Here is a 24,301-nt window from a genome sequence, read left to right as displayed (position 1 = left end):
TGTTCCTGGGGGGCTCAGCCGGGAGGGGCGGCTGCTTGCTGGAGGGGGTCAGCAGGGAGGGGCTGGTTCCTGGGGTCTCAGGAGGCAGGGGCTGCCTGGGGAAGGGGGTTTCAGCAAGGATTCTCTCCGAGGATCCAGACAGACAGAGCCCACGGACAGGATCACCAGCGACAAAACAGAAGGGGAGTCTCAAACCCAGACCAACCATTTCCTCAGTTGCAATTTTCATCCCTGGTCTGTACAGAAGACGGTTTAAGTCTGGGCTGTGAAGAAGATTCCCCCCCCCCTGCCCAAAATGGAAAGATGGCATCAACCGCTCCCCTCCCTTGGTCCTCTAGAGCAGGGGTCTCCAACCATGGCAACTTGAAGCCTGGCGGACTTCAAGTTTTGCTGCCTGGGGAATTCTGGGAGTTGAAGTCCACTCATTGCCACACTCCACGACAGATACTGTAGTCGTCGGTTTACAATCATTCGGTTTAGTGACGGTTTGAAATTACAACAGCACCACCAAAAGGGACTTGCAACCGCTTTTCACACTTTATGGCAGTTGCAGCATCCCCACAGTCACGGAATCAAAATCCAGATGTTTGGCAACTGACCCATACTTAGGACGGCCGCAATGTCCCAGGGTCCTGTGATTCCCTTTTGCGACCTTCTGACGAGCCAAGATTCACTTAACAATCATGTTCCTAACTCAGGGGTGTCCAAACTTGGGAACTTTAAGACTTGTGGACTTCAACTCCTAGAATTCCCCAGCCAGCCATGCTGGCTGGGGAATTCTGGGAGTTGAAGTCCACAAGTCTTAAAGTTCTCAAGTTTGGACAACCCTGTCCTAACTTAACCACTGCAGTGATCCACTTAACGACATTGGCAAGAAAGGTTGTAAAATGGGGCAAAATTCATTTAATGAATATCTTGTTTAGCAACATAAATTTTGAGCCCAGCTGTGGTCGTAAGTCAAGAACGACCAGAATATGCACCATCAAGTTGGTGTGAACTCTTAGCGACCACGTAGATGTTCTCCAGGACAATCGGTCCCCAATCTGATTCTGGGCCTCCAACAGTTCACCCCTTTTTAGCTGAGTCCATCTCCCTGGTCTACCTCCTCTCTTTCTTTCCATCTGTCCCTATTGTGGCCCTCCAGCAGTCAGCGGAGGTGGCAGCAGATTCGGACAGTGAGGAGGGCTGGGGAGGAACCTGGGCCAGTCCTGGAGTCTGGCGAAGGCTCGGATGAGGGCTCTGTGTCGGAGGCAGAGAGGGGGCCAGAGCCGTATGCCAGTTATCAGCTGCCTTCGGAGTCAGACATGAGTGAGGCAGAAGAACAGCTGGAGCCTGTTCCCAGTGGGCACATGCGCCAGACGAAGGGAACAGTTAAAGAACAGGGGTGGACTTGGGAGTAAGGCCACAGGGGGACGATGAAGGGCCCCTCCCAGAAGAAATAAAAGAGGAGCAAAAGGGGAGTGGAGTTTGCAGGAGACCATTAGTTCACTTCATTGGTTCGTGATTCTCCAAGACTCCTGGCCAAGTTGTGCAGAGATCGGCCTGTCCATTCTCCAAGCCAGATAAGGTCTGTGACTGTAAATCCTCCCTTGAAAGACTTTGCTGGATGTGAAGGAGCAGAATTCACAGACAATTAATAAAAGGGTTTTTTATCGGGACCAGGAGTTGGCTTCAGGCTCTCGGGAAGCCTCGGTCAGAATAGTCCCAACTTCAGAACATTCTCCAGAAGTTGGACCTTCACACAAAGTGTCTGCCATAGAATGATCTGAGCCTGGTCATTGATGACTTGAGTGAGAAATCTACCCAGGTGTCTTCAATGATCCATCTGGGTCTATTTTTTTCTTGGTTGCTCTTCTGCAGTGGTGGGATTCAGCTGGTTCACACCTATTTGGGAGAAGCGGTTGGTAACTTTCTAAGCAATTCGGAGAACCGGTTGTTGGAAGAAATCTCATTTTGTTTTTCCCCACTTCACAGGGCTAATCCTGTAAGGAAGGCAGGAAGGAAACCTTCTGGCGTTGTCTCTAGCCTTTAATCTTTATTGCCCTGCTTACAGAAACTGCCTCTCCGGTTAAACCTGATTACATTGTAACAACTAAGGGGAAGCGCCCATCGACCTGAGTGACATTGACTTGGCCACGCCCACATGATCACATGACCACTGAGCCCCACCTACCCAGCTGGTCTTTAGGGCCGAGAACTGGTTGGTAAATTATTTGAATCCCACCACTGGCCTTCTGGGATGTCTTCTCCAACACCTAAGTTCAAAACCTCGTCAACGCTCTTCCCATCCTGCTCCCTCAAAGTCCACCTTATGGGGGATCTTCTTCCTAAATTCAGGAGAAAGGGAGAAGGTGGTGTCCACCTCTGAAGTTCCTGGAAGTTCAGCTGGAATGGAGATCTTTCCAGTTCCTGAAGACCTCCAAGCAGGAAGTTCTTGGACATCTTCTGCTCCTCAACCAAGGGGCTGTTTGAGTCCTTTTGATGCCTGGCCTTGGCTACCAGTAATCAGTCCGATGTCGCTGGTTGTAGCTCAGGAACTTGATCTGGTCTTTGATCTGACTGACCAGGACCTGGGACAACAGGATGCCAATCAACTGCACCGGTGAATCAGGGAAAGAGGGAGAGAAACACAAAAAGGACACAAAACGTGAGAAGAGCTCAGTCTGTCTCATCAGCAAGGGGCAGAACTCACTTAACGAATGTCTCGCTTTGCAACAGAAATTTGGGGTTCAATATTGTCTACCACCGCCTATTATCACCGGGAGGTCCATTCTAAGTTGCAATGGTCACTAAGGGAACCCTTGCAACATCGAGGACCAGGTGCAATTTGGACCGGTCTGCACCCATGATCACCTGTCCTCCAGAAAGAGACCCTGTGTTGCGTGCTTCACCTAGCAAAAGTTACAATGGAGTCCTTACTCTTTATGTGTGCACTGAGAGCTTTAGCACCGGGGACAAATTCCTTGTGTGTCCCATCACTCTTGGCCAATAAGGAATAGAGTCCTTCTGTTCCTATTCTATTCCTTATTCTATTATTCCCTATTCTACTATTCCTTATTCCTTATTCTATTTTTATTCCTTATTCTTATCCTTTTTCCTATTTCCTATTCCTTATTTGTATTCCTTATTCCTTATTCTTATTCTATATTCTTATAGTCTAATTCCTTATTCTTATTCTATTCCTATTCTATTCTATTCCTTATTCCTATTCCTTATTCCTATTTCTTATTCCTATTCCTTATTCTATTATTCCTTATTCTTATTCTATTCCTTATTCTATTCTCATTCCTTATTCTATTCCTTATTCCTTATTCCTATTCCTTATTCCTATTCCTTATTCCTTATTCCTAATTCCTATTCCTAATTCTTATTCCTAATTCCTATTCCTTATTCCTAATTCCTATTCCTAATTCCCATTCCTTATTCGTATTTCTTATTCATCTTGTTTATTGCTTATCACTTTTTGTTCATTCCTTATTCTTATTCTTATATTCTTGTTCTTATATCCTAACTCCTTATTCCTTACCTGGGGGAGGGTGAGGCCCAGGGCCACTGCCCCGATGAGCAGGAGGTTGCTATGCATCCAATCCACCAGCCGATCGATGCAGCCGTTGGTGTGGATGACTTCGCTGGCTAAGGGGTAGCTGAGGGTCTGCGCCCCTTGACCGCACATGGTGTTGATGACCAACTGGGTGGGAAAAAAGCCAAAAAGGGTCAAAGGCAAAGAAGGCAAAACTATACCCCAAGCCAGCATCTGTGGACTTATTCACCTGGAGCGATGACTCTTTAATTATCCCACGTTTTTTTTTTCCCCAGGGCAGCGAGTGAATAAGAAGGAACAGCTACATTTGGGGAAAACAGGAATGTAAAAGGGTTTCTCCCCCCAAAATTGGCAGAGCAAGCAATAGCATTTAGACTTATATACCATTTCACAGTACTTTTACAGCCCTCTCTAAGTGGTTTACAGAGTCAGCCTCTTGTCCCCCAACAATAATCTGGGTCCTCATTTTACCCACCTTGGAAGGACAGAGGCTAAATAATCTTGACCCAGTCAGGATCGAACTGTTCGCAGTGGGCAGGATTAGCCTGCAATACCTCATTCTAATCACTGTGTCACCAAGGCCTTTCCTTCCTTCCTTCCTTCCTTCCTTCCTTCCTTCCTTCCTTCCTTCCTTCCTTCCTTCTCACTTAGCAATAGCACTTAAGACTTATATACCATTTCACAGTACTTTTACAGCCCTCTCTAAGTGGTTTACAGAGTCAGCCTCTTGTCCCCCAACAATCTGGGTCCTCGTTTTACCCACCTCTGAAGGACGGAGGCTAAATAATCTTGACCCAGTCAGGATCGAACTGTTGGCAATGGGCAGAATTAGCCTGCAATACTGCATTCTAACCACTGTGTCACCCTGATCCTTCCTTCCTTCCTTCCTTCCCACTTAGAAATAGACTTATATGCCGCTTCACAGTACTTTTACAGCCCTCTCTAAGCGGTTTACAGGTCCTCCAGGCTTAAAGTTGCCAAGGTTGGAGACCCCTGATCCAGAGTCAATTCTCATGAGATTTACAGCCATATCGATTTTGTTAGATACTTGCTCTAACTACAGTGGTTTCCACCAAGGTCCTCTGTTCCGGCGGGAACAGAGGTTTAATCCCATTGGCCGAAGGGTCTGACAGCTCCCTATAAAAGGGCTGCTGTCAGACTCAACCTTCCCTGGATTGTTCTCACTTCTTGTCCTTAATAAAGAGCTGCTGTTACCGTTGAGCCTGTGTGTGCCTCTCCATTATCCAATCTAACAAATGTGATTTTAAAAAGACATTTTTAAATCCGTTTTGCCTCACCTGGTCTTCCGGCTGCCGGCAACAGGAATAAGGCACCGAGCAAAATTCCCGGCTGGGATTTTGGAGTGTGCAATTGAAGTACATGTTTTGGGACCAGTCCTTGTAGGAGACGCCTCCACAGCAGCTGAACTACATGGAAAGGAAGGAGAGGCAGTTCAGAAACAATTTTGTCAGGTTTCCAAACAGCATCCGAAATTAAATCAGAGTCCGAGGCAAAGGATTCGTCCAAGTTCCAATTTATGAAGAGAGCCACGTTGGCGCATCTGGGAAAACCCGAATCTGAAAGCTTCCTGATTTTCCCCACCCTGTTGAAAGTTCAAGATCTCCCCCCCCCCCACACCCACAAGTCCATCCCATGGTCCCATCTCCCACTGCCATGCTGGCAGCTTCCACCCATCCAGATCCTGTCAGGTGCAGAGACAAAGGATGACCTTGTCTTTCTAAGAAGAATGTTATTATGGCTACATATCACCCAACTCCGTATAACCCCCCCTCCCACTCTCCCACAATAGAACATGCACAGCAGAATAATAGAAAGTGTGGCAGGCCAAAGATCCAAAAGAAAAGATGGCTGCAGGCCTGACACCGTTTTTTCGGCACCTTCCATAACTTTGAACAGTTGCTAAAGAAATGGTTGTAGGGCCCTAAGAAAGAGGGCAGAGAAGAGCAACTAAGATGATTTTAGGGGAGGCTAAAACATAGGAAGAACGGTTGCAGGAATTGGGTTTGGCCAGTCTACAGGAAAAAAGAATTAAGAATGATTGCCGTATTCCAGTACTTGAGGGGCTGCCCCAAAGAATAGGGGGGGGGGTCAACTTATTTTCCAAAGCACCAGAAGGCAGGACAAGAAGCAACAGATGGAAACTAATCAAGAAGAGAAGCAACCTAGAACTAAGAAGAAATTTCCTGGCACTTAGAACAATTAACCAGTGGAACAGCTTGCCACCAGAAGTTCTATTTCTGGAGGTTTTTAAGAAGAGACTGCACAGCCATCTCTTTGAAATGGTAGAGGGTCTCCTGCTTGGGCACGGGGTTGGACTAGAAGACCTCCCAGGTCCCTTCCAGCTATTCTATCCTATTCTTATTCTATGCTCCATACTCTATCCTATTCTATCCTATCCTATTCTATTCTATCCACCCATCCATCCATGTATCTTATTCTATTCTATTCTATTCTACTCTACCTTACCCTATCCTATTCTGTTCTCTTCTCTATTCTATTCTATTCTATCCTATCCTATCCTTATTCTATTCTCTATTCTCTATTCTATTCTATTTTATCCATCCATCCATCCATCCATCCATCCATCCATCCATCTTATTCTATTCTATCCTATCCTATCCTATCCTATCCTATTCTCTATTCTATTCTATTCTATCCTATCCTATCCATCCATCCATCCATCCATCCATCCATCCATCCATCCATCCATATATCTTATTCTATTCTATTCTATTCTATCCTATCCATCCATCCATATATCTTATTCTATTCTATTCTATCCTATTCTTTCCTATTCTGTTCTAAGATTCTACAATTCCTATTACAGTAAAATCCTCAGTTCAACAGGCTGTAGAGGAAAAGACTATCCAATAAAGCCAAATATCCGTTAAATCTGAATTTACACAATTGGCATCAATCAGAACAGAGCTAGAAGAGACCCTGGACTGGATGGTCCCACCAAGCCCTACCTCCTTCTGACCAAAATCGATCAGGTTCTGGAGGTCCAAGTCATCTCGGTAGTGCACAATGGCCTTGTTGACCACGTCACTCATCTTCTCTCGCGCCTGGAACAAAAAAGAACAGCAGCATGTAGACCTTCGGGAGAGGGTGCGGCTAAGAAATAAATATTTATTATTATTTTATTATTATATACCGCTTCAAAGGGCTTTCCAGCTCGGTCTAAGAGGTTTACGGAGTCAGCGTTCTGCCCCCAACAATCTGGGTCCTCATTTTATCCACCTTGGAAGGATGGAAGGCTGAGTCAACCTGGAGCCGGTCAGGATCAAACTGCTGGCAGTGGGCAGAATTTGCCTGCAATACTGCATTCTAACCATTATGCCGCTATGGCCCTCCTTTCTTTCTTTCTTTCTTTCTTTCTTTCTTTCTTTCTTTCTTTCTTTCTTTCTTTCTTTCTTTCTTTCTTCTTTCCATCCTTCCATCCTTCTATCCATCCATCCTTTCTCCTTCCTTTTCCTTCAACCATCCTTCCTTCCTTCCATCTTCACATTCTTTCTCTATGTTCTCTTTCCCCCTTCTCTCCTTCCTTCCTCCCCTCCCTTCCTTCTTTTCCCCCTACCTCCCCTATGTTCCTTCATTCCATCCCTCCTTCCTCTCTGTCCTTCCTTCCTTCCGCCCTCCCTCCCCACTTAGCACTAGCACACAGACTTATATACCACTTCACAGCCCTCTCTGAGCGGCTTACGGAGTCAGCCTCTTTCTCCCCAACAATCTGGGTTTTACTGACCGCGGAAGGCCGGAAGGTTGAATCAACCGTGAGCCGGTCAGGATCGAACTCCTGGCAGTCGGCAGAGTTAGCCTGCAATACTGCATTCTAACCACTGTGTCACCACAGCTGCATAAGAGGTTGATTCACCCCAAAGAACAAATTTCCTGAACAAATGATAATTGATGCAGATGTTTTATGCCGGCTGGAGTCATTTTGCACCCACCTTGTCAGAAAAAACGAATCCGAGAACGCCCGCAGCCAGCTGCAGCAGGAAAAGGAGGGACAAGCAGAAGGAGAACTGCGGGAACAAAATATTTTTTATTCCATTTCTATACCCACCCATCTCAGTCAAGGACTCTGGGAAAATTGAAAGAAATATATACAGTGGGTCCTCAACTTGCGACCACAATTGAAACCACAATCTCCATCATAAGCACGGCTGTAAATCGAGTCATCGCATGACCAGACCCGATTTTACCAAGCATTTTCCACGGTCGTAAAGCGAATCGCCATTGTTGTTAAAGAAGTCCAGAATCCCCAAGCGATATTTCTACTGGAAATGATGGGGAAAGTTTCAATTCAGAAATATTGCAACCGTCATAAGTACATGCCAGTTGCCAATCAAATGTTGATCATGTGACTGTGGGGATGCTGTTGACCGTCGTAAGTGTGAGGATCAGTTGTAAGCCACTTTTTTATGGGCGTTGTAACTTTGAACAGTCACTAAATGAATTATTCTAAGCAGAGGCCTAATTGTTATTTTGAAACGGTGCATCATATTTTCTTTCATTATTAAGTTTTTAAGAGTTTTTGGCAGAATATTATTTAGACTTTAAAAAAAAACCTATGCCAAGGCATTTCTGAACAAGTTAAAATTTTACTTGCAGATAAACATTCTAAAATTACACCAGAAATGTTTCGACAGAGTTATAAAAGCAAGGTCTTTAGTTACACATCCGAAGTTTGATTTACAAACGCTTCACAGGATATTTATCAATTGATTGTTTTTCAAGGAAGAAAGGAAAGAAAGGATGGATAAGAAGAAGGAAGGAAGAAAGGAAGGGAAAGCCCTAGTGGTGCAGTGGTGAATCTGCAGCATTGCAGGCTAACTCTGCCGACTGCCAGCAGTTCGATCCTGACCGGCTTTAGGTTGACTCAGCATTCTGTCCTTCTGAGGTGGGTAAAATGAGGAGCCAAATTTTTTGGATGGGCAAGAGGCTGACTTTGTAAACCGCTTAGAGAGGGCTGTAAAATCACTGTAACGCGGCATATAAGTCTCAGGGCTCGTGCTGTCCCTATCATTGACCATTCATGGAGGACCCGCTCACCGTCTGCAGCAGACAGATGTTCTCCCGCAAGGAGCCGACGCAGCCACAGAAAGTGATGGAGAACATCAGGGCGCCAGTGACCACGAGCAAGACGGCCGGATCCATAGCAAGACAAGCCACGGTGGCTTCTGCGGAGGACACAGAGAGAAACGTGTTTGTCCATCTGAGTCCCGCGAGCAACATTGTTTTTGGATCAACCGAACCATTCAATTCTGTGCTCTCCCTTTCGCTCAAACCAGAGAATCCTAGGCTGGAATCCTGGTGGTGAAATTCAATTTTTTTTTACCACCGGTTCTGGGGACGTGGCTTGGTGGGCGTGGCAGGGGAAGGATACTGCAAAATCCCCATTCCCTCCCCACTCTGGGGCCAGACAGAGGTGGCACTTGCCGGTTCTCTGAATTACCGTATTTTTCAGAGTATAAGAAGCACCTTTTTTCCTCAAAAAAGAGGCTGAAAATCTCGGTGCATCTTATACATCTAATACAACATTTTTTTGCCTCCAGAAACCCCGCCCCCTTTACCAAAATGGCCACGCATAGCCTTTAGGAGGCTTTCAGAGAGCTCCTGGGGGCTGGGGAGGGCAGAAATGAGCAAAAAACAGGCCGTTTCCCCCCCCCAGCCCCCAGCAGCACTCAATAAGCCTCCATAAGGTTATGCATGCAATTTTTTTTGACAAAAAGGGTCCCGTTTTCGTTAAAAAAGGGCCATTTTTTGCTCTTTTTTGCACCCCCCCCCAGGAGCACTCTGCAAGCCCCCCCACCCAAGGCTATTCATACAGGGCCGTTTTCACGAAAAACAGGCCGTTTTTGGGAGGTTTGCAGAGCGCAAAAACTTTTTTTCCCCCTTTCAGAAAGCTCTTTAGTTAGAGTGATTGACGAGAATTAGATTGATCAAGTGCTGTCCCAGCAGAAACAAAGTCTTAGGTGCTGCAGATTGTCAGCGATTTCCTTCTCCAGCACATGGATAAATACACCAGAAAATATCTACCTACCTACCTACCTACTGTATTTCTCTCTCCCTACCTATCTACTGTCTTTTTTTTCTCTCTCTCTATCCCTCTATCTACCTTCCTACCTACCTAACTACTCTCTCTCTCTCCCCCTACCTATCTACTGTATTTCTCTCTCTCTCTATCCCTTTATTTACCTACTTAACTACTCTCTCTCTCTCCCTACCTACTGTATTTCTCTCTCCTTTTCTATCTCTCTATCTACCTACCTACATTTTTTTTAAATTTGCCTCTTCAAAACCTTGGTGCTTTTTATACTCCGAAAAATACGGTACTCAAAATTTCCGCTACCGGTTCTCCAGAACTGTCAGAACCTGCTGGATTTCATCCCTGGATGGGACCCTCATTGACAATGTCTTACCTCCATGTGCCACAGGTGCTTTTTTTCAAGAGGCAACTGGATGCCTGTTTTTTCTTTGAAGACGTTTTGCTTCTCAATCAAGAAGCTTCTTCAGTTCTGACTGAATGGGGGGGAAGGGAATGGAAAGATTGATACTCCTTGCAGACAGCTGGTTGTTTGCATCCTTTCAGAGGGTCGTTGAGGCCACTTGGAGGTTTCTCTGTGTCCTCAGGGTCACCTGAGTGGTGGAAATGGGGGTGGAACAAAAGGACTGTTCAATCCCAAGAAGGCTCCATACCCATTTGCACCACTCAGGTGGCCCTGAGGACACAGAGAAACCTCCAAGTGGCCTCAACGACCTTCTAAAAGGATGCAAATGACCAGCTATCTGCAAAGAATATAAATCCTTCAATTCCCCATCATCCGGTCAGAGCTGATGAAGCTTCTTGGATGAGAAGCGAAACGTCTTCAAAAGAAAAACCTCCAAGTGGCCTCAACGACCTTCTAAAAGGATGCAAATGACCCGCTGTCTGCAAGGAGTCTCAATCCTTCCATTCCCCAACATCCAGTCAGAAGTGAAGAAGCTTCTTGGTTGAGAAGCAAAACGTCTTTAAAGGAAAAAAAACCCCAGAAAGTCCAGTTGCTTCCTGAAAAAAGCACCTTTGGGAGAACCATGACCTGAATTGACAGAGAATTTCCACGGACCTTACCTCCATGCTTGAACAGCTGCGCATAGATCCCGACAGCCACCAACACCACGGAACTCACCTGCACATAAAAAAAGCCAGAAGCATCAGGACTGGTCCTTGGTCAGGAATGGGAGTCAAAAGGACCCGGGGATCCCTCTTTCAAAGTTCCTTAAACCCCCAGATCTGGAGAAGAAACAGGGGGAGTTACAAGGCTGGACGGTTAACCGTAAATCTCCAGGTTTTTTCAATCAAGGATATTTGTGTTCTGATTTGGAGAATATTTGTAGCTCAGGGTTGAAATGAGGGTCTTTGGTGCTCTCAGAGCTGGGGGGTTTTCTTGCAGACATTTTTTGGCCCAATTCATCAGTGCTAGAAGAGAGTGGGGTTTGTAGAGTGGGGGAGGAGGAGGACGAGAGGTCAGAGATGGTGCTCTAGGAGTTTGTGGTTTCCTTGCAGACATTTTGTGACCCAACTAGGTAACACCATCAGTGCTAGAAGGCAGGGAGGTTTCTGGAGAGGAAGAGGAAGAGGAGGAGGAGGAGGAGGACGACTGTGGGGTCTTGGGTGCTCTCTGAGCTTGGCTGTTTTCTTGCAGATGCTTCACTACCAAATTAGATAATATTATTAGTGCTGAAAGGGAGTGAGGTTTCATCATCATAGCACTGATGATGTTACCTAGTTGGGTCATGAAAGGTCTGCAAGAAAACCACCAAGCTCAGAGAGCACCAAGGACCCCAGAGTAGTAGTAGTCCTCCTCCTCCTCCTCCTCCTCCTCCTCCTCCTCCTCCTCCTCCTCCTCCTCCTCCTCCTCCTCCTCTCTGCAAACCCCTTTCCCTTGTAGCACTGTTGATGTTACCAAGTTGGGTCATGAAACGTCTGCAGGAAAACAACCAAGCTCAGAGAGCACCGAGGACTCCAGAGTTCTCCTCTCCGCAAACCCACTCCATTCTAGCACTGATGATGTTACCAAGTTGGGTTATGAAACGACTGCAAGAAAACCACCAAACTCAGAGACCACCAGGACCGCTCCACTTTTTCAATGGGGACTTTTAGAACCTCCCTAGATCTAGCCAATCCCCCCCCCTGAGATATTTCCTCATTATTTTTATCCCCCAGAATATTATTTATCCCACCCCACAACTGGATAGAAGGGCCTTTGTACATTTTGCGAACAGAACAGGATGAATCAAGCCAACACAGTTCTAGGCTGCATCAACAGAGGGAGAGAATCAAGATCACGTGAAGTGTTAATACCACTTTATAATGCCTTGGTAAGGCCACACTTGGAATACGGCATTCAGTTCTGGTCGCCACGATGTAAAAAAGATGTGGAGACTCTGGAAAGAGTGCAGAGAAGAGCAACAAAGAGGATTAGGGGACTGGAGACTAAAACATATGAAGAACGGTTGCAGGAACTAGGTATGTCTAGCTTAAGAGAAAGAAGGACTAGGGGAGACATGATAGCATTGTTCCAATATCTCAGGGGTTGCCACAAAGAAGAGGGAGTCAAACTATTCTCCAAGGCACCTGAAGGCAGGACAGGAAGCAATGGGTGGAAACTAATCAAGGAGAGAAGGAACTTAGAACTAAGGAGAAATTTCCTGACAGTTAGAACAATTAATCAGTGGAACAGAAATTGCCTCCAGAAGTTGTGAATGCCCCAACACTGGAAGTCTTTAAGAAGATGTTGGATAGCCATTTGTCTGGAACGGTATAGGGTTTCCTGCCTAGGCAGGGGGTTGGACTAGAAGACCTCCAAGGTCCCTTCCAACTCTACTATTGTATTGTATTGAATCTCCCTCCCCCCTCTCATATCGCCTATGGAAGAACCCCTCCCATTAGAGCCAGATTTAGATTGGCAGTTGTCAATCTCAGCAATTTTAGATTTGGGGGAAGTTCAACTCAAATATTTCAGCCGGCTCAGCAGCTTTGGGGGGGGGGGGAGGTGGATTTTCTCCAAGAATTCCCCAGCCAGGTTGGCAATGTTTAAGCGGAGTGGTGAATTCTCATCTAATAAATGCTCTGTACTCATCTCAAGCGATTTAAAGGGCCAGAGCTCCCTGTAACAGCACTGCCAAAAAGGCACTAAAAGTTGTTAACCTAATTTTGTGACGCTTCTTCTCCGGTAACATTGTACTGAAAACTAAGGCATACAAAACCTTTGCCAGACCAATCCTCGAATACAGCTCGTCTGCCTCGAACCCTCACTGTGTATACGAGGTGTTTTTTGGAAAAGTTTTTTTTTATTTTTATTTTTCCATAACCACTCTTATGTCATTAATCTTACAGTGTGACATCTGGGTGGTTCCCTTGAAAATGCACGCCTTCCCACGAGCGCCATCCCTTCAAAAGTGCACGCTATCCCACGAGCGCCATCCCTTGAAAATGCACGCCTTCCCACAAGCGCCATCCCTTGAAAATGCACGCTTTCCCATGCGCGCCTTCCCACGAGCGCCATCCCTTCAAAAGTGCACGCCTTCCCACGAGCGCCATCCCTTTAAAATGCACGCTATCCCACGAGCGCCATCCCTTCAAAATGCACGTCTTCCCACGAGCGCCATCCCTTCAAAATGCACGCTTTCCCATGCGCGCCTTCCCACAAGCGCCATCCCTTCAAAAGTGCACGCCTTCCCACGAGCGCCATCCCTATAAAATGCACGCTTTCCCACGAGCGCCATCCCTTTAAAATGCACGCCTTCCCACGAGCGCCACCCCTTGAAAAATGCAGGCATTCCAACGAGCGGCGCGTTTCCAGAGGGTGGGATAAGGGAAGCACCGGAGGATTGGGCGCTCCCTCCCCCGCCCCCACTGCAAGGGGCCCAAATTTCCCGCTAGACTCGGATCCCGCATACCCCCCCCCCCCGAGGGCGCTTTCTACACGCGTGCATCGCCCCTTCCCACGTCTCCTGCCCGACTTACCCAGAAAAGCAGGTTGAAAAAGAAGAGCAGGTACTTGACCAGGGGGCTGACCCCAAGGTCCCGGGGAAGGGCCATAACCCTGGCTCCTAGCGGCCCCGGGTGCAAGGAAGTCAAGCCTCCGCCCAGCCAACCAGTCCGCTCCAGACAGCGCAAGACCCCGGTTTGCTCCGATCTTTTACTCTCTTAAGGTGTATTCCCTCCCCACTCGCCAAACGCCGCGGCGATTGGTCTGGCTGGCCGTCCCCTTTTCCCCCCATTGGTCACCCCCCCTTTCATTCATCGCCCCTCCCCTCCTCTCTTTAGATTGGGCTTCCCGGCCACCTGTCCGGCCGATCAGCTGGACGGAACTCTCTTAAGGAGCCGCCGCGGAGCGCTTAAGCGGAAGGCAGCGCGCCCTGCGCGAAAGGGACGGCTTCCCACGCTGTCAAAGTAGTTTTGTTCGGACAATTCTGAATAGAAGAGAAGAGAAGAGAAGAGAAGAGAAGAGAAGAGGGAATAGAAGAGAAAAGAAGAAATATGGAATAGAATAAGGAATAGAAGAGGAGAGGAGAGAAGAGAAGAGAATAGGGAATAGAATAGAATAAGGAATAGAAGAGAAGAGAAGAGGGAATAGAAAAGGATAAGACATGACTGTACACCGCCCCGAGTCCTGCCTAGGAAAGGGTGCGGTCTAGAAATAAAAGTTATTATTATTATAATGAATAGAAGAGGAGAGGAGAGGAGAGAATAGAGAATAGAAGAGAATAAGGAATAGAAGAGGTAATAGAATAGGATAAGGAATAGAAGAGAAGAGGGAATAGAAGAGAATAAGGAATAGAACAGGAGAGGAGAGGAGAGGGAATAGAATAGGATAAGGAAGATAAGAGAAGAGGGAATAGAAGAGAATAAGAAATAGAAGAGAAGAGAATAGGGAATAGAATAGAATAAGGAATAGGAGAGGAGGGAATAGAATAGGGAAGAGAAGAGAAGAGGGAATAGAATAGAATAAGGAATAGAAGACAATAAGGAATAGAATAGAAATAGAAAATAGAAAATAGAATAGAATAGAATAGGAATTATTTATTGGCTAAGTGTGATTGGACACAAAAGGAATTTGTGTTTGGTCCATGTGCTCTCAAGTGTATATAAAATAAAAGATACATTAGTCAGGAATCATAAGGTGCAACACTTAATGATAGCCATAGGGTAGAAATAAGCAATCGGGAAACAATCAACAATCAATAAATCATAAGGATACAAGCAACAAAGTTATAGTCCTGCAGTCATAAATGGGAAGAGATGGGTGATAGGAACAATCAGAAGATTAATAGTAGTGCAGAGTTAGTAAACAATTTGACAGTGTTGAGGGAATTATTTGTTTAGTAGAGTGATGGCGTCCTTGGGGAAAAACTGTCCTTGTGTCTAGTTGTTCTGGTGTGCAGTGCTCTATAGCATCGTTTTGAGGGTAGGAGTTGAAACAATTTATGTCCAGGATGTGAGAGGTCTGTAGATATTTTGATAGCGCTTTTTGACTTGTGCAGTATTAAAAATTAAGTTGGGAATTAAGATTAAAAACCCCTTTTATTAATTGACTGTGAATTCTGCTCATTCACATCCAGCAAAGCCTTTCGAGGGAGGATTTACAGTCACAGACCTTATCTCACTTGGAGAACTGCCAGGCCGATCTCTGTAAAACCTGGCAAGGAGTCTCGGAGAGTCGTGAACCAATTAAGCGAACTAATTGTCTCCTGCAAACTCCACTCCCCTTTCGCTCCTCTTTTATTTCCTCTGGGAGGGGCCATTCATCATCCACCTGTGCGGGACGCCCTTCGCACAGTCACTCAGGCCCTGGTGACTTCCCGTCTTGATTACTGCAATGCTCTCTACATGGGGCTCCCCTTGAGATGCACCCGAAGGCTCCAGCTGGTTCAGAATGCAGCCGCGCGGGCTATTATGGGGAGTACTAGGTACTCCCATGTAACACCTTTCCTGCGTGAGCTGCACTGGCTGCCTGTGGCTTTTCGGGTGCGTTTCAAGGTGCTGATTGTCATCTTTAAAGCGCTCCATGGCTCGGGACCTAGTTACCTGCGGGATCGCATTCTACCCCACACATCCCTGCGACCAATCCGCTCTCACAGAGAGGGGCTACTCCGGGTACCTTCCGCTAAGCAGTGCGGGCAGGCAGTGCCTAGGAGTAGGGCCTTCTCTGTGATGGGCCCAACCCTCTGGAACGACCTCCCTCCCCGATATTAGAACTACCTTGGACCTCCGCTCCTTCCGTAAGAAACTCAAGACCCACCTGTTTCGACTAGCCGGCCTGGCCTAATTGTAAATACAAGTAACACTCACTACTGACCTTCCTGAATGGCTTTTTAAATTTTAAATTTTTGGGGTTTTAAATTGGTTTTAGAATTGTTTTAATTATTTAATTAGTTTGGTTTATATATACAGATTGTATGTTTGTGTTGTTCTGTCTGGTGTTTTATGTCATGTTTTGTTGTTTTTATATATGAACGGTCTGTACACCGCCCCGAGTCCCTGCGGGGAGAGGGGGCGGTCTATAAATTTAATAAAACCTAAACCTAAAACCTAAACGTTAATCCCAAGTGGACCCCTGTTCTTTAGCTGCTCCCTTCGTCTGGCAATTTTGTGCATGCGCACACTGGGAACAGGTTCCAGCTGTTCTTCTGCCCCACTGATATCTGACTCTGAAGGCAGCTGATAACTGGCATCTGCCTCTGCCCCCCCCCCTGCCTCCGACACAGAGCCCTCCTCCGAGCCTTCCCCAGACTCCAGGACTGGCCCAGGTTCCTCCCGAACCCTCCTCACTGTCCGAATCTACTGCCACCTCTGTTGGCACTGGTGGGCCACAACATGATACAGCATCTTTTGCTCAAGCAGGGGATTGGACTAGAAGACCTCCAAGGTCCCTTCCAGCTCTGTTACTCTGTAATATATACTATTCCAATATATTATTTATCTAGTACTGTTATTCTTTTATCACATTTTAAAACCACCCACCTCTCTCACAGAGGGATGATGGCCAAATAAAATGTTAAAAACTCAAAACAAAACAAAAATGTTACAACTTGAAATAGAGGCAAGGAGGGCTAAAATTCAACCTTAGATGTCAATTCAAATGATTTCCCCATGAAATTGGTTTTACTCTTCAGGACAGCTTTCCTGGAGGCGCCAGAGCATGGGACTACAAGCCCCATTGTGCACAGCTGCGCACATCTGGAAGATATAATTTGCCTAAGCATGCCACGATTTTTACGGGACATGCATATTTTGGATTTTGGAAGAAAATTCTTGGCATCTGTGTCGAAAAAGGGGCAGCTTGACCATATTTGTTCTCAAAAGTCCCTTCCTTCACTTTCTTCCTCTTTCTCATGATTGTTCCTTGTTTCTATTCCAGTTAAGTTTCATTTTCATGTATTTTTATTTTCGGGTATATCCTTGCCGAGGCAAAACTGCTTCTCTCCGTAATTCATTCTTCCCTTATGGGCCTGTTCAGGGCAGCCTCTGCTGGCAGGATGCTTCTGTTTTTTCCCCTGCCCTGTCCAATAATCCTAATTCCTCCCACGGACACACAAGGAAGTCTGTGTTTCTCTGTTTTGCAAAAACTGCAGCCAATTTAAGACCTTCCGTGCTGGGAGAGTCCTAAAATCTTAAGCAAACAGAAGCCTGAAAATTCCTTTCCAGCGCAAGAGGCAAAAAAATGAACCCTCTACAATTAATAATATTTAATTCATCTTTTTTTTTTAAATGTCTGCCCCGAATTGAATCATTTTTGTGTTCTGTCTTTCCAGTAAATGCCCATGCTCACTTTCAAAATTCAGCTTTTAGAACCACAACGGAGCACAGATTTTGTGCTGCGGAGCGAGACAAGGCTATAAGAATCCTCCACAGATAAAGTAGAGACAGGAGCTTGAACAAAAAGACGCTTTAAAGATCAAGTTGATAACGAACCTTTGTCTCTGATTGGATAAACTTTCTTTCTATCTGCCTAGAATGTATATAATCCTCTGAGCCCCTCTTGCAGGGGGTGGCTATTCCTTACATGCATTGGTTTGTATGTTTTGGGGTGTAGTTTTGTTGCCCAGTTTTTGCTACGGCCATAAATAAAAGCTGATATTTTTTGCAAGCCTCGTCTGGAGTCTCACTCTCTCTTGGGCATTTCAGTAGCTCGCGGAAACTTCTGGAACCTCATAGTTTCACGGTCTCTTCTGAAGAATTCAAGAATAATCAAGTATTCTCCCCATTTAAGCCTCAGTTCCTGTTCCTCTTAAACTTCCTTTCAACCAAGAAAATCCGGAAGGGTAGCCGGAAGACAAATTTTGCTAACCCTGAAAAATTGCCCAGCTCAAACCTATTACAACAGTTTATTTATTGACCGTTCAAAGTTACAACGGGGCCAAAAAAAGTGAGGTATGATCATTTTTCCCATGGCCGTGGGATCAAAATTTGGGTGCTTGGCAACAGTTTCATATTTATGACGGTCGCAGTGGTCGCCTTTTGCGACCTTCTGACAAGCAGAATCCAGATTCGCTTAACAACCGTGTTCTTCGTTGCGGGATTCAGGGATTCACTTCACAAATGTGGCGGGGAAAGTCGTAAAACGGGGCAAAGGTCTCTTAGCACATGTCTCACTTAGCCACATCAATTTTGTGGGATCAATTGTGGTCGTAAATTGAAAATAATCCGTCTTTTGTGCATTTTTGCATAGGAGGAGAAAACAGTTTCCATAGTTTAGGAGTAAAAAATTACTCCTATAATCCACTAGAGGTCAAAAAAAAATTTGATCTTTTGTACCATATCAAGACTGAGTTAAATAACACACATGAGGGGATAGTTTACGTCACTGCTGTATACAACACTGTTTATTTTGTGAGATTTATGTGAATTCTGTCGCTCCCAAGGGACCTTTAACCACACCGCAGTGTCTAAACAGTATTTAGAGAAAAAAGAAACAGGAATGTAAGTAGGTGGAGGAAAAACAAGGAATGTAATCTAAAGGACCCTTCCAGGAGACGAGATCATAGATTTCCAGGGCTGAAAGGGACCTTGGAGGTCTTCTAGTCCACCCCACCAGCTCAAGGCAGGGGACCTGATACCACCCTTGGTAAATGGCTGTTCAATCTTTTCTTGAAAACCTCCAACAATGAAGCACCACAATACCGGCAAATCCTCACCTTACGACCACGACTGAGCCCCAGATGTGTGTTGCTAAGTGAGACAGTCATTAAGGGAGTTTTGGTCCAGCCACAGCTGTGACGTAAACCATTGCGGCTATTAAGTGAGTGACATGGTTGTTAAGTGAATTTGGCTTCCCCGTTGACTTGGCTCATCGGAAGGTCGCAAAAGGGGATCACGTGATTTCGGGACCGTCATAAAGTGGAGCCAGTTGCCAAGTGTCTGAGTTTTGATCATGTGACTATGGGGATGCTGTCGTTGTGGAAAACGGAGTCTAGCTGGGAGTTAAAATCCACCCATCTTTAATTGGCTGAGGTTGAAAAACGCTGTGGTATACAATAGTCCTGCCTTTCCAGGTGGTCCTCGACTTACAACAGTCCGCTTAGTGACCGTTCGAAGTTACAATGGCACTGAAAAAAGTGACTTATGTCCATTGTTCACACTTATGACCATTGCAGCATCCCCATGGTCACGCAATTTACATTTGGATGCTTGAAAGCTGACTCACATTTATGACGGTTGTAGAATCCCATGGTCGTAGGATCCCCTTTTACGACCTTCTGACAAGCAAATTCAGATTCAGTTAACAACCATGTGACTAATTTAACATGATTTGCTTAACAACTGCAGCAAGAAAGATAAAATGGGATGAGACTCAATAAATTTCTCACTTAGCAACATAATTTGTGGACTCTGTTGTCGGCTTAAGTTGAGGACTATCCTTAAGCTTCTACCAAAAGCCTTTTTTTCTTTTCTTTTTTCCCAAAAATGGTACAATCTGCTGGGTGCAATTCACTCCCATTTATGGAATTATAGTCTGTTTGTTTCAGTGGGAATGTTTATTTTTCCCCTCCTGGGCAGCATTTTTTCCCCCTGTACGCCACCCAGAATCACTTCCATAGTGAGATAAATGTAATAAACTTTTTGCTCTATCATCTATCTATCTATCTATCTATCTATCTATCTATCTATCTATCTATCTATCTATCATCTATCTATCTATCTATCTATCATCTATCTATCTATCATCTATCATCTATCATCTATCTATCTATCTATCTATCTATCTATCTATCTATCTATCTATCTATCTATCTATCATCTATAACATTTATTGCATTGTAATAAATAGATATATAAATGTAATAAATAATAATATTTTTTCTTGAGAAAAAAAAGAGTTCCTTTTCTGTGCAATATCCAATCGCTTCTCCAACCTGTTGGAAATTCCATATTTGTTGGAAAGGGACCCCCGAGAATGAGCACCCATAGTGGCTGTGCATTCTGGGGTCCGTAGTCCCAGTACATCCAGAGGTTGGAGAAGCATTTAGGATTGAAGCACAAATTTACGCCCTTATGCATAAGCATACAGGAAATGCTTTATTTTTTTTATTTTATTTACTTTACTTTATGAAAGAAAATGTTGATTTGTGCAGAAACGGACAGACTGACACTAGAAATCAAAAACAGAGGCAGAATATTATGAAATCTGGAACAAAATGTATCAATGGTTGGAAGTGAGGAAAAGCAGTCGGACAGAACATTTTGAGGACTGTAAAATTGGAACTGGAGAATACTATAGATAAATATATAAAGGCTAAACATGAATGCTGACACAGAAGGCTGTATAACTATTTTATATTGTTATGTTTGTCTTGTTTTTTCTTTTTTTGTTTGTTGCATTCCCCCCCCCCCCCCGTTTTTAAAGGTAAAAATGTTTAATAAAAACTATTAAAAAAAAAAGATGAATGTAGCTATGTACGCTAAGTGGAAACTGTATTTGCTGTTATGCTAAAATTAAACCAATTTCGCTGTATTTATTTTGTACAATGACAATAAAGACTATACCATACTATGTATAGAAGTGACAAAGCCAGAAAGGTCGCTCTATGTCCAAGGCTTTTAATATTTATTCAATTAAAAAATTACAATTAACAAAAAGGGAATGCTGATCAACCAAGAAGCTAAAAAAACACAAAAAATCCAGCAAAATGTGGCACTAGGCTCTCCCTGTTGAATTTTGGCCTGCAATCCATCCAGCCAGATGAAAGAGGCGTGGCTTCAATGCCCCGCCCACCCAACCCCGGGGAATTCTGGGAGTTGAAGTCCCCGCCTCTTCTGGATGACGTATGGAGGGAGGGAGAGAGCGGGAGAAAAAAAAACGCTCGCACCTAAGGTGACCCGGTCGCGCGCGCGCATGCGCGGTGGAACGCTCCTTCCTCCCCGCCCCCCGTCCGCCCTTCCCGCCTCTCGGGCTCACTGAGCTCACTTCCGGCGAGCGCGTGCGACCGCCCGGACGCTTTTGCGTGGAGACATCCGCCGCTCCACCGGAAGTCCCTCCGCCGCGGCCGTCCCTTTCGGGCCTGGAACCGGAGAAACGAGGCTTCGCGAGGCGGCAGGCCGCGTTGAGAAGTCCGGCGTCCCCCTCTGGCGCCTCGGTTGGGTTGAGAGGCCTAATCGGCGAGGGAGGAACTCGCGGGCGCGGGGCGTGGTTTCCGGAGGGAGCGCCTTCCGGGTGGCTCCGGCGCGCTTCCGCCTCCTCCCGCAGCGGCGGCTCGCTTCCTTCCCGGTAACGGACTCGGCGGAGGCGGCGCCCGCGATGGCCGCGGAGTCTTGAGGGCCGGTGGCCGGAGGAGGAGGAGGCGGCGGGATGGATCCTGTCGGGCCCGGCGGGGGCGCCGGCGGGAAGCCGAACCTGCAGATGGTCTACCAGGCCGTGCAGGCGCTCTACCACGACCCGGACCCCAGCGGCAAGGAGCGCGCCAGCCTGTGGCTCGGGGAGCTCCAGCGCTCGGTAAGAGGGAGGCCCCGGGAGGCCTCTGGGGCCCATGGGGGAGGGAGGGGAGGAGCGCGGCCTGAGCTCCCTCCGCCCCGGGGGGAGGGGGAGAGGGGGGAGGGGCTCCTTCTGGGAGGGGGGGCTGCTCTCCGAGGGGATCGAGTAGGGGGAGGGAGGGGCTCGCCTGTTGCAAAGGGGTGGAGGCGGGGGCCTCTCTCCCCTAGAGGATCGGGGTGGGAGGGAGGGGGTCGCCTCCTTCTCCCCTTCCTCCTCTCTTTTCCCCTCCCCTGGTTGAATGGGGAGGGTCCCTCCTTTTGCAGCAGGAGACCCCCCTCCACTCCCCATCGTTTTAAAGGGGGACTCCTTTTGGGGAGCTCACCCCTAGAGGATCGGGGTGGGAGGGGGTCGCCTCCCCTTCCTCGTTTTAAGGAGAGGAGGGGAGAAGGACGAGGGTCTCCCCTCGTCTGGTTAAATGAGGAGGGTCCCTCCTTTTGCAGCAGGAGACCCCCCCTCCATTCTCCATCATTTCAAAGTGGGATTCCTTTGGGGGGGGACTCCCCTAGAGGATCAGGGTGGGTGGGAAGGGGTCACCTGTTGCAACAGGCCCGCCTCCTCCTCCTTCTCCACTTCCTCATTTAAGAAGGGAAGGGGAGAAAGGACCAGGGTGACTAAATGGGGAGGAGGAGGCCTGGGGTCCCTTTGGAACAGGTGACCCCCCCCTGCATTACTGATCCTGATCTCCCTCTTTTCAGAGGGGGCCTTCTTTTCAGGTAGGGGGCTTCTCCCCTTGAGGACCTGCCCTAATCCTGTAGGGGAGAGAAGCCCCCACCCCCAAAAGGAGGTCCCCTCTGAAAAGAGGGAGATCAGGATCAGGAATGCAGGGGGGGTCCCTGTTCCAAAGGGACCCCAGGCCTCCTCCCCCTCTTCCTATTTGACCAGGGAAGGTCACTCCCCTTGGTTCCTTTTGCCACAGGCAATCCCCTCCCTTCCCCACCCCGCCCTCCCTTTCAGAAGGGGCCTCCTTTTGGGTAGGGGCCCAGAGCATTGGGGTGAGTGAAGGCTCCCTTCTCCGTCCTCTCCGCATTTAAATAGGGGAGATGTACGAAGGTCTCCCCTTGCCCAGTTAAATGCAGAGGAGGAGGAGAGGGGCTGCGTCCCTTTGCAATACTCTGTTTCCCCAAAAATAAGACATTCCCCGGATAATAAGCCCAATCTGGCTTTGGAGCGCATGTGCTAAAATAAGCCCTCCCCGAAAATATTGCAACACAGCAGCAGCCATGGGGTGACCACGCTCGCCGCCTCCTGCACGTCAAAAATAAGAAGACCTCCCCAAAAATAAGGCCAAGCGCTTATTTCGGGAGTCCAAAAAAAGACTCTGTCTTATTTTCAGGGAAACACGGTAGGTGATCCTACCCAGTGACCTCAAAAGGAGACCCTGCCCCAAAACGGGCCTCCCTCTGATGGGGAATGGTGAGGGTCTCCTGTTGCAAAGGCTCCCTCCTCTTCCGGTCTTAAATGGGGAGGGGACAGAGAAGGTGGACTCCAGCTCCTTTGCAAGCAGGCCATCCGCTCCGTTCCCCATCCCACTCGATCCCCTTGGGGAGAAACCCTCACCCCAAAGGAAGCTCCCTTTGAAAGGGGCTCATCCCGCAGAGGGGGTAAAGGGCAGGCCACTTGGCCATTATTCCCCCCTCCCCCCCAAGTTTCTCATGGGTGCCCAAGGCAGGCCTGGGGAGAATAAGAGGGTGTGTCTCTCACCTTCACGCCCCAAATCGCCCCTCCCAGCGCTGTTGGGGAACCCCCCACTCCCGCTTCCAGCGCTTTGCAAAGACGCAGAAAGAGAAACCCCAATCAAGATGCAAGCAGGGGGGAAAAACCTGCCCCTGGGTCGACGTGCGGGCAGCTCCACCCTGCAAAAGTGTTTTGAGAAGGAAAAAAAAATCCATCCCGGATAATTTTGTTGTAATTGCACAACGGACGGCGGCAACCCCGGGAATGGAAAGTGAAAATTTGATACCCTTGAGGCAAGGAAGCTGAATGAAGAAGGGATGCCCTTCCTGGCAATTTTTCTTTTTTTTTCCTAGTTGCAACTTTCTCCCCCCCCCCCCCCAACCTCTAAATGCAACTTTTATTTACTTTTTTTTAAAAAAAGTGCAGCTCCTGGTTGGTGTTGCAACACTCCGGGGAGGGGAGGGGGTACAACTGCAGACCTGCCAGGCATGAAAACTGCTCTTCTGCTTTGAGTTTTGTTTACTTTTATTGTCATTGCGCCTTGTCCAACAAAATCCAATGCCACCTTCAGGGCAGAAGGACAGTTCAGGTTGTGGTTGTTAAGGAATCATGTGCAGCCATTGAGCACAACATCAGGGCTGCTTTCCTCCTTGACTTATGGGAAGCTGGCAGTGAAGACCACAAGGGGTGAGGATGGGACTGTGGGAAGCTGTGACCATTGGAACCTGCTGCCGGCTGCCCAAGTGCCCCCCCCCCCATCGTGATCCTGTGACTGTGGGGGACACTGCAATAGCCACAACTTCAAGGAACGGCCATTAAGTTCTTCTTGTTGAGCACTGTTGTGACTTCGAAGAGTTGCTAAACAAGAAGTCACTAAGTGAGGACTACCTGTATAGTCCAAAATCCTTCTCTGTCTTTCATGGTTTACAAAGCAGAATAGAATAGAATAGAATAGAATGACAGAGTTGGAAGGGACCCTGGAGGTCTTCTAGTCCAACCCCCTGCTCAGGTAGGAAACCCTATACCGTTTCAGACAAATGGCTAT

The 24,301-nt window shown here is 47.0% G+C and overlaps 2 protein-coding genes across 4 annotated transcripts in view; one reads left to right on the top strand and one right to left on the bottom strand.

Annotated features, from left to right (window-relative positions):
- Positions 1-1,265: 1,265 nt before the first annotated feature.
- Positions 1,266-13,767, bottom strand: TSPAN33 (tetraspanin 33). 2 transcript variants are annotated; one of them, XM_081958338.1, is made up of 8 exons: positions 13,575-13,767; positions 10,677-10,734; positions 8,618-8,745; positions 7,513-7,587; positions 6,532-6,627; positions 4,840-4,968; positions 3,527-3,688; positions 1,269-2,594 (listed from the first exon to the last, which is right to left on the bottom strand). In XM_081958338.1, the coding sequence occupies exons 1-8, from the start codon at positions 13,647-13,649 to the stop codon at positions 2,496-2,498; spliced, it is 822 nt and encodes a 273-aa protein (XP_081814464.1). In that variant the 5' UTR covers positions 13,650-13,767; the 3' UTR covers positions 1,269-2,495. The 2 variants fall into 2 exon arrangements, with proteins under 2 accessions (XP_081814465.1, XP_081814464.1); XM_081958339.1 differs by lacking the exon at positions 7,513-7,587 and having other exon boundaries at positions 1,266-2,594.
- A 7,311-nt stretch (positions 13,768-21,078) lies between these two features.
- The window catches only part of TNPO3 (transportin 3), a 41,874-nt gene continuing 38,651 nt past the window's right edge, over positions 21,079-24,301 (top strand). For both annotated transcript variants that reach the window (XM_081958337.1, XM_081958336.1), the window contains exon 1: positions 21,079-21,543. In XM_081958337.1, coding sequence (XP_081814463.1) covers positions 21,400-21,543 — 144 coding nt within the window. In that variant the 5' untranslated portion in view covers positions 21,079-21,399. The remainder of the gene's footprint in view (positions 21,544-24,301) is intronic.

Source organism: Natrix helvetica (assembly GCF_964273705.1).
Source record: "Natrix helvetica genome assembly, chromosome: 6".
NCBI classification, from domain to species: domain Eukaryota; kingdom Metazoa; phylum Chordata; class Lepidosauria; order Squamata; family Natricidae; genus Natrix; species Natrix helvetica.
Note: the sequence above shows the minus strand (reverse complement) of the source record. Positions and strands in the feature narration are given on the sequence as shown.

What these genes read in the sequence shown, in the direction of transcription:
- TSPAN33 (XM_081958338.1), bottom strand. Translation starts at nt 13,649, where the DNA reads ATGGCCCTTCCCCGGGACCTTGGGGTCAGCCCCCTGGTCAAGTACCTG. An exon ending in ACATCTGTCTGCTGCAGACG is followed by an intron (nt 7,588 to 8,617) that starts GTGAGCGGGTCC and finishes TTGTTCCCGCAG; the next exon opens with TTCTCCTTCTGCTTGTCCCT. An exon ending in TCGATTTTGGTCAGAAGGAG is followed by an intron (nt 4,969 to 6,531) that starts GTAGGGCTTGGT and finishes CTTTCCATGTAG; the next exon opens with TTCAGCTGCTGTGGAGGCGT.